Source organism: Lepisma saccharinum, chromosome 15, assembly GCF_977018435.1.
Source record: "Lepisma saccharinum chromosome 15, izLepSacc3.1, whole genome shotgun sequence".
Taxonomy (NCBI): Eukaryota; Metazoa; Arthropoda; class Insecta; order Zygentoma; family Lepismatidae; genus Lepisma; species Lepisma saccharinum.
In genome coordinates, this window is record NC_139243.1 from 12,542,007 (window position 1) to 12,556,600 (window position 14,594).

The 14,594-nt window shown below is 39.8% G+C and overlaps 1 protein-coding gene across 3 annotated transcripts in view; it reads right to left on the bottom strand.

Annotated features, from left to right (window-relative positions):
- The window catches only part of Pka-R1 (protein kinase, cAMP-dependent, regulatory subunit type 1), a 198,699-nt gene that overhangs the window by 137,182 nt on the left and 46,923 nt on the right, over positions 1-14,594 (bottom strand). The window contains exon 1 of one of the 3 annotated variants that reach the window (XM_083136632.1): positions 14,216-14,435. The exons of the other annotated variants lie outside the window; for them this stretch is intronic. Within the exon in view, the coding sequence (XP_082992758.1) occupies positions 14,216-14,326 (111 nt within the window). The 5' untranslated portion in view covers positions 14,327-14,435. Of the gene's footprint in view, positions 1-14,215; positions 14,436-14,594 lie in introns of those variants that run through there. 3 annotated transcript variants of the gene reach the window in all.

The following is a 14,594-nucleotide window of genomic DNA, read 5'->3' on the forward strand; positions in this document are numbered from 1 at the left end:
CCTTTTTTATTACGTTTGGCAACATGTTGTGTATCCGACGCTCATTTGTTTTGTCCCGCCAGCAAATTTCGGTGCCTTGTGACACGAAAATGCCCGATGTCAGTCGAAGATAATTCAAATGATCGCTGATTCGTTATTTTCCAGCCGCCATGTGGATAGGGCCCGGATTTTGATTTCCTAAAAATCTTTAAAAATGACCCAAAAATTCGTACAAAACTCAATCTGCTTATTGAAAATAGTAGATAAATTCAAAGACAAACAATTTAACAATTACTTCACCTTGGTGTGTTGTACGGACTGTGAATAAGAAACTCGACATTGTTGCATTTCGCGATTTTCAGACAGGCTTTCTTGCTCTGGTAGTTAAACATCGCCAGATAACATTCAGACAAAACAGAAATTGTTGAACTTCTTATGTTTCAGCATGCAATGACACTTTTTTTTTTAAAAAAAAAAAGACCTAAAAATGACCCCAAAAAATTACATTTCTTCAACCTGAGGAGGGTGTTCAGGATTTCTGTACTAGTTAGCAATGTCTACGTTGCACCAGTTAAAAGATGAAATGTCATCAAAATCCGGGTCCTGAGCCAGGGGGACACCACCCCTCACTTTGAACACTGGTCCTGAATCTCATAACTACTGATACCCGTACTTCAAGATCTTCTTAAACAAGAGGCGAAAGATGAGCCTCTTTCTCGTCCGAAACCCGGCACAGATCAGATCTATAATAGTCTGTTTACAAGAATCGATTAGCAGACCCATGCCCCTTCTAGCAGTGTTAATTAGCCAATCTGGAAAGGCAGAAAGGCAATTAGTGCTTCCTCAACTTCCCGTCGCGTGGGGGAAGCCCGACCTACTTTCCTTCCCTTGGCCTTGAAAGCGACGGCAAAAATCGAACAAGTTCCCACTCACGTGTTTCTCTGTAAACAAGACTTTGGCTTGATGAAGGGTGGAGGGAAAGCTAGAAGTCGCGAAAACATGTTTTTGCCCGTCGTCCACCGCCGACGCCAAACATGTCAATACGAGGGGAGGGGGTACATAAAAATTCTCTTTCAAGTAATTTTCAATAATTTTCTTTGGAATTACACACACAAAAAAAAACTTTCATCCGAATTTGATTGGACCGCGTTCGTTTCGGACACGAAATTTCGGAATATACTTTATTACATATGCGCTTTTCGTGACAGGAACATGACGCATTAGTAGTCACGACAAGCAATGCAGTTCACTCGACAAACATACAGAGGGCGCTAAAACTAGTATTGCCGTAGTTGAGTGCAGTTAATCCCGATGCACCAACGTCATCGACAACGAATTCATGGGGAAAAAGTGCATTTGGTGGGACATGAAGGAGATATTATACTATGAATTGCTGAAACAGGGTAAAACCGCCAATGCTGAGCGTTATCAAGGCTAACTGATTCATCTGAGTGTCGAGATTAAGAGGAAAGAGCCATTTAGCCACAATGCGACCAGAAAGCTCATGCTGCTGCATGACAACGGCAGGCCGCACACCAAGGAGATGCTCTGTTCTGCCTCATGCGGCTTACTACCTTGACCTGGCCCCGTCAGACTACCACGGGTCCATGCAGAACCACCTAGCAGATTTCCACGTCAGAAACCTTCCACAGGTGGAAAATAGCGTTGATGAGTTTACAGACTTTAAACCGCTGTCTTTCTATCGCTTGGAGATTCGCCAGCTGCCTGAAACATGGCAAAAGTGTATAAATTTCAAGGGACATTACTTCGCCGATTACAATGTAAGATTATTTTCATTAATACACATTTTCTTTCTCTGAAAAAGGCCGAAAATTAATTTGTACACCTAATATATTATATCCTTCTACATAACTTTCTCGAAGTAGGAGGCAAACAAGCCACAACAATTGAAACAAAATGATAAACATATGTACGTTACCAAACTGGAGATACATCTCTGGCTGTAATTAATGATTTATAAAAATCCTTACCTGGAAAAAAGGAAAAAAACATAAGATAGGATGCAAGTCGAACAAATTAATAATTTCAAACATTTGTACTAACTGCTTTAGTTAGATACAGTAATGCACATGATAAAACAATGTTCTAAGTTCCATTCTCTCAAGTTCCATTTACTGTACTTTTGTTAAAATGTGACGTCAAGGCTGTTTTGTCGTCTTCCAATGTTATATTCTAAAACTTACTATTATTCTCCATCCACTGGAAGAATGAAGTTAAAGTAAACAAAACCACGTGATTTCTGAGAAACAGTTCCTTTCCTATGTGTTAGTTCTCGTGTTATTTGCCCATGAATAAAAAAAAACAATTATTTTCTAATCATGTACTGTACTTGCTTTTCCTGGAAAAAAAATAGATATGGTGGTGTAAATTATCACTCATTAGTGCATTACCTTTTAATTTACTACATATCGTTCCTGGATTTAGTTATTGCCGATTGAAAAAAGAATGCACAAATGCAGTAACAACCCGTTCAGAATAAATCAAAATATTAATAACAGTGGGAACCTTTGACATCAGTATTTTCCATTTTCTGCTGAATTGTAACAGAATATTTTGTCTCCAGTGCCAATTTGATGTGTAAAGTATGTCAGTAGTGGAAGGATTTATTTTGAATTAATCTTATTTACGTTTGAAAACAACTCATGATGTAGACCCGAGTTCGATTACGAAGATTGAAATTTTCCCCTGTCCCTGTATAGAACGGCTGTAGGGTTGGTTGGAAGTAGCACTGGGGAACAAAGGCGGTCGAAGCGTGGTGCTGATCACATCCCCTGGCGCTGTAGCGCACTGTGCTAACCACTCCGCCAAGAAGTCGGCGCTGTGCAATCAGTACCTTTAACTTCTGCTTCACGAAAAATAATTGTGCGATTTCTAATTAACATTCAAAATACATTCTCTTTTGCTGGCCTTCTAACCGAAACATTCCAGGTTCGATTCTCGAATTAGACGATTCCGCTGCCGACTTTTCCTCCAGATTTCTGCACAAGAATCCAAGTGATAGTGAAATGTGGATCGCACTTTACTTCTCATTACGTCACCGAAAGATCCTGTGACGTCAAAAGAACACTTGTGCTGTCCAAAGTGGCAGAGAACAAAATGAAATCTTGGAAGAAATTAAAATGAAATTTCTCGCTAATGCAAAAAAAGAAAGAAAAAATAAAATTAGCGGGTCAGCAGAGCGAGAGAAATGCCATCAGACGTCAAAACGAAGACAAATCAAGTCTTTTTATCGCTCAGAGTTTTCCCACGAGGCAAGGTATATTGATTCTGTAAACGTGGACCTGCGCGGAATACAAGCTCCGAGCAGTGTTGCCTACTGTACAATGTATTCCTATGAGTACAGATATTTAACTATTTTGATAATCGGGACGGTTATCTCCTTATTGAGCCAAAAAATCAATTGCGAGCAGATTTAGTGTAATATTCTGATGTCCAATTGCATTTTTGATGTTCTTGTGTACTTAAAAGCAAAGGGAAGTTTTGAACACGGTTCCAACCTGTTCGGGACTCGAACCCTGGACCCCAGGCGTCAGATCACGGCGTGATAACCACTCGGCTACGGAGGTTGGCACAAGTTCGAGAATGTCGAGAAGAGAAGTAGCTTTGAACAATCGAGATAAGAAGAGATGAAACGATTCGCGAGTTCGATCCGAGGTGGAGGCACATTGCACTGTGGTTCGGATTTCACTTTAGCCTAACTGAGCATAAAGTGAACTCATTAAATAATAATAATAATCTTTTGAAATATCATTTTATGGTCTGGGCCTCAGATTCCATAAAGTGTGTGTGTGTGTGTGTGTGTGTGTATGTGTGTATATATATATATATATATATATATATATATATATATATATATATATATATATATATGGAGGAAGGGAGAAGACTAGGCTCATTCTTGACGTCTTCAAGGAAACTACGTTGCAATCCCAACGGTAGTCAGGTTGCAAACTTATACAAATTCAGGTTGCCAACTCCTAATAATTCAGGTTGCCAACTCCTAATAATTCAGGTTGCCAATTCCTAATAATTCAGGTTGCCAATTCCTAATAATTCAGGTTGCCAACTCCTAATAATTCAGGTTGGAGGTTGCCAACTCCTAATAATTCAGGTTGCCAACTCCTAATAATTCAGTTTGCCAACTTCAGAATCGCCATTATCTTCTTTTTGAAATCAGGTTAATTCACAGTTTCTAATCGATTGTTATTCAGTATTTTACTTTCTAGGCTTCAAGCTTCGCAGATAGCCTGGAATATACGCTCGTGATATATATATATATATATATATATATATATATATATATATATATATATATGCATGCTAGTTTGCAACGGGACCCTGGAAAATATAACCGAAACTATTTAATCAATATTTCTGTCACCATTTTTGGGCCACCCTATACAACAAAATGAAAGTTACACAAAACAAAAATATGAATATGATCTAGGGCTGAGCCGATACTGATGAATCGATATCAGTATCGGAAAGTATCGGTTGGAATTTATATACCGATAAGTTTTCGGCGTTTTGGTCCTTCACGGGGTCCGCAAAAATTTCGCACTTCCCGGAGTCTTATTATCCTGGAAATTATGCAAATTCGAAGTTTATTTTATTTTTCACCAGAATTAAGTGAAAAACTGGATGTTGTGATTACATAACATATATGAGTGTAATTCTTACACGCTAATATTGATCAATATTTTGAACTTTCAATTATTATAAATTTCAATTATCGGTATTCTAATGGGTTCTATTGGGTTCCGTAACAGGATCGGAACCTATTTTTCTCGCACAATCTAAATTCGGTCAAAGTTGCATATTGTTTCACTTCAATATGGAACTTGGACCCTATTTAAACTGATCCGGAAAAAAAAGAAAAAAAAGGTTCCTGGACTGTATTTAAATTGATCTGGAAAAAATGTCCCTGGACCGAATTGAAATACTTTACAGATAAAAAGGTTCCTTACGGTCCAGAACGCATTTACGCTTGCTGGTTTTCTCTCCTGGACCGGAATTGAATTTACTTAAAATTCCTGGACCATTGACAACCCTGGTTCAAAGTGGTATGCGCTCAGCTCTAATATAAATCGATACAATTCATAAATTAATATGGAGGATTTCAATTTTTTAAATTGAAAATTAAGACCTGCATGATAAATACGACAACAAAAATGGAAAATTCTAATCATAATTGCCAATTGAGGGCGACATCCACTTCTCTCAAACTACAAGCTAAGTTCGCCCCCTGTGTTTGGAAAAAGGGGGGAGGGGTCATTGTAGGGACATTTCCAAAATAGAGTTGGCAACACTTGCTCCGAGAGCTCACGATCGCACATGTAGACAATAAAATTACACGAACGCACACGAAAGAGAAAAAAAATGCTGCTTAATGAAGTGTGAAGTGCTTTCCTCTGAGGGGGTCTTTTAACGTCTGGCCCACAAGGCACAGAGGAGCACTCCAAGTATAAAACATTCATAAATGTTTGTTCGGTACGGGAGAGTGATTGCATAAGCTTCTACTTCGCGTGTGTGGTGTTGCGAATGTGACTAGCTATTTAATTGTGTGAGTGCCTAATGTGGGGAGGGGAGGGGGAACTGGCAACGTTGGGGAAATTAAGGACAGAGGCATGTCCATTTATTGAAATTCTGTCGAAATACATGTGAAATGCAAAGAAAGAAAGGGAGATAAAGGGGAAAAGAATGAAAGAGAGAGAAAAATATAATAGTGAAAAAATGGAAACGGTGAAGTTTATAGGGAAAAGGATGAACGGGTGAAAAAAAGGTTAATAGACATTGATTTACGCGTATGAGTTACATGCTTGTACATTTGGAAACTAGTATCAGTAGTATCATAGCATTGCCAAACCTGTATTACCGTACAATTAGCTATCCTCACAACCGCTTCAAAATAACGGCCGCCAACCACAATGAAAGCAGGCATGACAGTGGCGTATGAGATTCTATCACACCCTTTCAAATATCCCTGGTGTCTTGCGAATCACATCCAAGCAGGGACTCATACACAAGTGATTTGAGATAGCCCCAGACGAAAAAATCGAGTGGATTCAGGTTAGGTGACCTCACAGGCCAGGTAATCGGGCCTCCCAACCATTCCATCAAGCAGGAAAGGCAATATCCAGATGGTTGTGAGACATCCATGCTGAAATGACGCGATGTTTCATATCTCGTTATGCTGGCTTCTCCGATCCTAGGTTTCCTGTTTTAAAGTGCTCGGTGATGCATTACATATTTCCTGTTTCCTATCTGCACGCATTTAAATATCTTTTTGAGCAGACCTCATCTCCAGGAAGGTATCAACTCGGGGCGATGTTGGGTGATTGATTGAGTTGGTGTTTTAAGTCCATTTTATGCACAGTACGGCTAATCGGAACTGGACCCACAGTTTAAAGTGGAATCCCAACCACTATGCGCCTCCACCGGGGTTGAACCCGTGACCCTTTAATTATAAGGCGACGCAAGTACTTTAAATACCTTTTCCTGCTCCCCCAAATATAGGCAATAGTTAGGCTGAGAGTTCAATGAACTAACCGATCTGTAACTACGCACTATTAATGGTCAAGCTGGAGAGTTCATGTAAACTAACCTGTCTCTAACCGTAGATTCTACGTTCTTTCTGCACGCTTTCACTGAATCACCCTGTATATATACCCACTTCAGGATACGACATTTCTAATTTTGACGGGTATTAGAAAATTTTCTGCGGGCACCCATTATTAGGTATTATAATTATCCCTTGAATGTAACACAGGATGACACACCCGCCAAAAGCATAAGAGTTAACTGTACCCAAATATAGTGTGTGCATATAGGGCGCACTCTTTCTCTCGAATGTTACATCTTCAAGGAGCTTATTTTTGGGACTTTCAGTTGTAATATTACCAAGTTGATGAGAGGAGCCAGACAATAAGTTCGTGAAGAAAAGATCGCCCGACAGAGAGTTCTGGTAGAACTCATCTACGTGATCCTAAGCAGGCGTACCTCCTGGGTGCATCTTGCACAGAATGGCCCTCCCACACCCGCTGTTGCTTGTTTGTTGAAGGAGCCAATTTTAGAACCGGGACACTTTTGCCTACGAAACTGCAAGTACCATTCAGCTGAAGGATCATATTACTTATAGGGACGAAAATACATAGCACCCAGTGGCGTGCGGTGACATTTTCCGTTGTGGAAGCAGATCCCGAAAAATTGAAAAAAACCAAGAATTCATTGCTTCTACATGGTACGTTATAATGAAAAAAATGAGCACTCTACCTGATACTGTTTCCATAACGTCTAAGGGAAAGATGAATGTCCTGGCGCAGTTGTTCATTTTTTCGAATTTCAGTTGGTCTGTTGTCAAACGTATTTAATGCAACAGACGATCGCGGATGATTGAAACAATTTTCAAGATTTTCACACATTGCAATATTCACAAATCCACTTTGGCACCATGTAGTTCTTTCCGTAATAAATAGTAAACAATGCCAACACTATTTGAAGCAAACAAATAGAAATTCACCCGCCTGAAAAGCCATAACTTTTCACCTCGCAAAGCGCTTGAAAAAGTGTGACCGCGGCCAGCGAGTTTTACCAACTCTATTTGGCGGATGTGTCCATGGACATGTTAGCTGTCTTAATAGACCGAACGCTCGGAAACTTTTATCTTCACATCTAATATATCATCCGAATGTCAGCAATCATATTTTGTGTTTCTCCTGTGTTTTGAAACTTCATAGTTTATTTATGAATATAAATTTTAACTAGCTTGGTGGATATGCTACATCGCTGACAGTATACAGTACACTTGGACACTTAATCGTGCAGTTCGCAACACTGAGGACATCATCTGGCTGACCGATGGCACACACTGCTTTCTTCCAGCCCTTACGGGTTGGAAAACAAGCTTTGTCTCCACACAACGTCCCCTCTCATTGGATCCTTGAAGGTCGCCGGGGTATTTTTCGGGTTTCTGATGACATTGCCAGGGTGGTGATACTGCGCACATGTTTTGTTAACAGGCCGCGAGAGGGTGTTGATGGCCGCATATCGGAAAAGGACGAACCTTGGACGCTTGCAGGTTGATATTCTGTTGAGGCAGAAATAATGAGAATCCAAAAGTTAAAGAATTAATTTGTAACAGTTATGTTCTGTGCCACCACTGCTGGCCTTGCTGTACCGGAGTGCACGCGCATGATAGCACCGTTCAATCAAACCATCGCAATGAAGCGCTTTCTCCTCCTACGTATACAACCCATTCGAATACTATAGAAGTTATTCTAAACATCATTTTATGATTACTACTTCTAAAATACGAAAATCAATTATCCTTCTTTGAAGATTTTGTGACTAAGAAGAGCGGGAGATGCTCCTTCAGGCCAACTTCTCAATCTGACGCCGGAAAAAGTGATGAAACCTGTAACTGCAAACCCACGAGGCACTGGCGTCGGAGGGGGAGGGGGTTCGGAACCAAAGTAAAAAAAAATGTATTCACAAAATTGTCCACTTACAGCTACAAATCTGGGAAAGTATATTTCAAGGGTAGTTACGTTTGATCAACAGTTTGAAGATTCATATTTCACTGCAAAGAAACTGTGAGAAAAATATTGCTTAACTATCAGCAGAATAGTTACTATAATATAAAAAATGTAGTTTGCGTGTCCAACCTGTGACAATGGAATGCTCAACATATAACGAAAAATCATAGTTCAGTTTCTTTAAACGGTTGGTGACGGTAGTTTTAGAGTAACTTTAGGACTAGGTCAATTACGATACCTGGGGGCTTCCACCCCACGCTCATCAACTTCAGCTCCCCAAGCCCTTTTCTAAATAGATTAAGAAGCCTGGTAATTAAAGGAAAGTTTTATGTGACGACGTGTAAACCTTCGTCAGTCCAGACTTCACCATGTATGGCAAAATGCAGGTGTTCGGGTTACATAACTACCATTCAAGGTAGCAAGGAATCCTAGTCGGCATACCAATGTAGTTCTACAATGCGTGATTGACAGTGCTTCTATTGTGACGCTCTCGCATTAGAAATTCATTCCTTTCTCTAATTTCAAATCAGCAAGATCTCCATGCTCTCGTTCCCTCCGGTATAAAACACCGTTATGTGGCAGCGAGTGTAAATTTCTGGTCAAACTTAATTCTAGCTTAGGCCGGCTTTAGACGAAAGCATTTCCTTTAACATTTATGCTACCGTAAATGCTTCCAAGAAATATATAGCAGATTGTACTTTACACGTAAGCATTTCATGGAACATTTCGGTTAGCTATTGCGATTACAATGTATAATACATACAGCACGAAAGGCACATCGAGTTACGCCATCTATTGCGTGTGCACGGTGTTGACAATTGAAAAAAAATAAAATATTCTTCCATACGTGTACAGTAAACGTTGTACAGTATGTATTTAATCAGCGCCATTCTTCTCTACCTAAAATCATTTAATCCGAAACGTAATTCCTCTCGGTTGAATAGTTATCGCCTTTTAAAAATGTGAAGTGATACATTGTTTACATCTCACGCGGCCGCCATTATATAGAGGTCCCTTCTGATTGGTTACGCTACGAAAAATGCTACGGACCGAGCCTATCCTTCAGAAATGCCAGGAAATATGGCATGGCATCTGAAATGCCATAAGATTTCTCACTTTACACGGTAGGATAATGGTCATCGCATAAATGTTGAGAAAAATTATTTCGTCTAAAGCCGACCTTACTCGATGGGGCTGGGGGACTGCTAGGTCCACCACCTCTTCATTTTCGATTTTTTCAACTGAACATTTTTACAACAAATCGAAAATAAATTACATTGTTCCCTAGGATGTTATCAACATATCTGTATTGCTTTTGTTGATAACATCATAAAGATAACGTAAGATAACGTACTTAGGAGGCAAAATTCACGCGTTGATATGTGTGTCAAGACAGGACACTCGTTCAAGTGACTGAATAATCAGTTCTTGCTTATTGTTAATGATGGTTTTTCTGTAATTATTATATTTACAATATAACTGCTCCTACATAAACAAAGAAAAAATCATTGATGCAAAATTAAAATGTTTTTTTAACTTTTAGTGGATGTGTGAAAAAATGTGTGTGACACTCGTGAAAGAAATATGAAATAACTGTTTTTTCTTTTCTATTGATGATGGTAATTCTTGAAATTACTATATAACTATACTTATGCATACAACAAAGGAAGCAGTGATTCAATAACGGAATGATTTCTTGAATGTTAGTGATAAAAAATATGTGGGCCTCTAAGCACGGCACGGGTAAACTAGGCATAGTTTCTTCTACTGGAAAAGACCTAGTCTACTTCACCCAACAAATGAATAGAGGAACCTAGCTCGGAGCTAGGTTTGCGGCGTTGCTACATCTTTGTGTTTTATCCGCTCCCTATCCTCGACCACCAGTGTCTTTCCGACGTGGGTGTTCTTACAAGAATTGACAAGATGAACGGCCCGAGTTTCTTCAACCTTGTCCGGAGCTATAAACAAGGATTGTGGATGTATTACAAGGGAGTCGAACCATCATCCATGACTTCGCAACCCACCACGCTAACCGATAGGTCAAGGAGGCTGACGGTGTCCGAAATAGTAATCCAGAAAGCTTGGATTGCTGTAGGAACGAACGTAATATTTTCCCCTAACCCCACCATGAATCGAAACAGGGTAACTTTGGCAAGGTGACGGAAACACTGTGTTACATCAACAGATATTCTGCTATGCCATCTTGGTTGCTGAGCACGTTCAGTGTTCGACACACAAACTCGCCAAAAGTTCCTTTGTAGGATCCATTGGACAATCTCAACCAATCAACATTCCTCATCGTCGCGATTAGACTCAAGGGGCAAAAAAGCAACTCAAGAAAAATATAATGAATGAATGTGTTAAAATTTTTCGGTGCTTCTGCACGTAAGACCGTCTTGCACCCTTCAAAATATACGAGGGGAAATCGCCTTATAAAAAATCCTTACCTGAGAGTCAAGAAATGAAAGTAAAAATCCTGTTGAGAAAGGTTAAAAGTGCAAGTACACACACTCTTGGTTAGCAAAATAAGAAAACACAATTTACAATTTCATAACTTTGGATTTAGAAACAGAAGAAAACGCGCGCACACCCGTCTGCATCCAATAATACATGTATTACAATTTCTGCTCCTTTTAGCTTGAATTCAAGCCTAAAACCGTTAAAATCGGTCCACCGGTTCTCGAGAAAATCATATGTAAAAAGGTAGTTCCAAAAAATTCAACATTTCATCGTATTTCAAGATGGCGGTGGGGCAAAACGGACTGACAAATAAGTGGACCTAGATTAGGTGCTTCAATCCCACAATTCCTCAATAGATCCTACGATATTCATAAGCGATTTTCTTCGCCCACAAGCAAAATCAAGACTTCAAAAGTTACTTTTAAACAATACACCATTTAAAACTACCAAAGTTAAAATTTAAAAAATCAAAGAAACGAACTGAATTCCCACCCAATTGGGTAAGTCTTAAAACTTCCCTTATACTTAAAAAGGGAAAAGTTTTGAAAGACGGCATTCAGTAGCATGTAAAAGCAATTTACCTCACTGTATCAGACAGGAATTGTCCTGCAAGAAATCCACCAAGAATGAAAAGTTTGAATGACAAATGAATGAAGTATAAAGCAACAATGAAAAAATGCACAATTCCCGATTAGCAGCAGCATTTTTTTCTGATTTGGAAGAGGTGGGATGTTAATTTGCTTTCACATTTTCTACACGACACTTCATCTAAGGGAAAAAAAAGTTTCACAGAGTCGGATCTTAGATGAAACTGAAAGAACAATCAGAAACACACACGGACATCCAGACGTTAGAGCCTTGTGCTTTTTCATTTTACTCCTGGTTGAGGGGGGGGGGGGGGGGTACTGTTATAATTCATATAATATCCTTCAAAAGTAGTTACGTCAAACAGCTCCACTGGAAAACCGTACAGGAAATGGTGACTTTGAACCGCTGCTGTCCGTAGCAATATGAGGAAATGGGAGAAATTGGTTTGCTTGCTGAAAAGAAAACTCTCTCTCAAACGAGCGGCTAGGGACAGCAATAGCGAATACGCGACCGAACGTACCATCTACAAAACGTACCTACCACTTGACAGGCTACCAGCGAATGGTCTTCTAATGAGTCTAAAAATATTTGCGATGCGACAAGACGTACCACTTGATGGTTTTGCTTATTTCCATCACACTTTATCCACGCTTTGGACTGGCAAAATTACTATATAATGCATATAAAGCTATTTTGGCGCGTTTAAAATCAGCTGTGGTTAAGCTGTCGTCCACATTTTTTTCTTTTATCTTTTCTTTCGATTTTCGTTTTAGTTATGTCAGTTCTAACCTAGCCTAACCTAACCTTTGTCGTGTAGGTTGCCTAGAGTATCGTTCTAAATCTTTGGTAATTGGCGTGCCTTCCTCTCGAACCCTTTCCTTCGCATCTTGCATACGCTTCTTCACATCTAACTGAGCATCATTCGGGACTCCACAAACGTGATCACTCGAAGGGCCACTAACAACTTTATTCTCTTTTGATTTTAAGTTCAAGCGTTTACCTTGAAGTGGTACGTTTTGTCGCGGAGTAAATATCTTGAAAGTAGGTGTTTATCTCAGTGGAACGTTTCGTCGCGAAAACCCAGGTGGTATGTTTTGTCGCTGGTACGTTCTGTCGGCACACCAGCATTAGCACCTTGGGAGATATGCTAACAACACCAAACCTGACCTTCCTAACCTATCCACGTAGGCATATAATAGCAGAAATAACCATGTAAATAGGTAGGTAGTTTAAATTTTGTTAATTTAAGCTAGTATATGCATACGTGGATAGGTCAGGTTTGGTGCTGTTGGCATGTATTTCCAAGTTGCTAAGGCTGCCCCTAGACGCTCGTCTCTCTCAACGTACACAATATTATCAACATATGTCGTTAACAAGCACAAAACTGGATACATGAAAATAGGGCATTGTTTTTCATAGTCAAGTTAAAGTTGTGATTTTCTAAGAATTCAATAAATTTGTAGTAAAAAAAAAATTGGTTTCTCAACTTTGATGAAGAAGAACTGTCTTCTTTCTTCTTCTGTCTACAAGCTTTTGTGGCCGTGGGAGGGGAAAGGTGGCTTTCCCACACCCCGATGATGGTTAAGGTAATAATGGAATCATGTTTTCCTAACAGCGTTCGATTTTACAATTTGGCGAACTCCACGACGGGAGAAGTTAATTAAGCACCTCCGTACACGCCCACGCGCCGTGCATTGCATAATTACATTCTCACCATCCATCAAACGGAGAAAATTGGACAAAGCTGAAAAGCACTGCAGAGAAGCGAACCTGAGAGGCACGGACCATGCGATCAGGTTTCTTAGAATAAAAAAAATACTACTGTACTACACAGTGGCAAGGTCATTACCGCATACAAATTCTGCATTGACTTTAGACTATTTTCTTGCGTCGTTAATGGGCATTATCATGGAATTCTACCTCATTAAGTTACACTTTAGCACTCAAACTTATTATGCACCACGAGGCCGAGAAAGAGAGATTGCATGTAGAGACGAGGCCGAGAAAAGGAGATTGGATGTCGGGATGAGCCCGAGAAAAGGAGATTGGATGTGGGGATGAGTCCGAGAAAAAAAGGTTGGATGACGAGACGAGGGCGACAAAAAGAGATTTGATGTTGAGACAAAATAAATTGTATCGAGACGATTGATTAATTAATTTTTTTTAAAAAAAATACTTCGCTTTTTGTGCCACTTTTGGCTAATTTGCGAAGATGGGGATGAGTGATGATATAATGAAATTGATGAATGGACACTCGCACACATCCACGAGAAAAGATTGATTTTCATATCGTGGGCATTTCAGAACAAAGGCTATTTTTGTCCATCACACAATACAGGGATAAGCCACTTAACTAAAACAAAATTGAGAACAGCGCCCTAACAATAACATTTGTGTGTTAAAAACTTCCTAACTTAATTTTTAAAACTAATCAACCATCCATTGATGCCGAGAAAAAGAGATTGGATGTCGAGATGAGGCTGTGAAAGAGAGATTGAACGTCGAGACCGAAAAAGAGACAATCCTAGTATACGACAAAAGTGAATCCGGCCTCGTCTCGACACTATACCTGCTGCAGTCTGTGGAAACATTGTATTCGGCTCACAAGCCGCGTTCTTGGAAAATGTGTTTACCTTGCATGTTCCCACTTCCTTTGGGACTACGTGATCAGCTGGTTCGCCGTCGCACTTGTGACCATGCGTAGGTTCCTCGTCGAAACTCCTGCTGCTATGCTTGTTCCCCATTCTACAAAACGCATGCGTTCACTCATCCAAAACGATCCATAAATGATCTTCAATTCTTTCACTCGTATCCACAACAATTCACCCAATAAATGCGACACGTTTCCCGCACTTTGCCGTGTCCTTTAACAGCATCCGCTAACACTGTAATCTATAGACAACTATAACATCTTCATTCGACGCATGACTACACCTGGTGAGCAAAATCGGAACTAGGACACAAAAACTCTTGCCGCATTCGTAACAACCGTAGTCTCCCTTCACGTAAAAA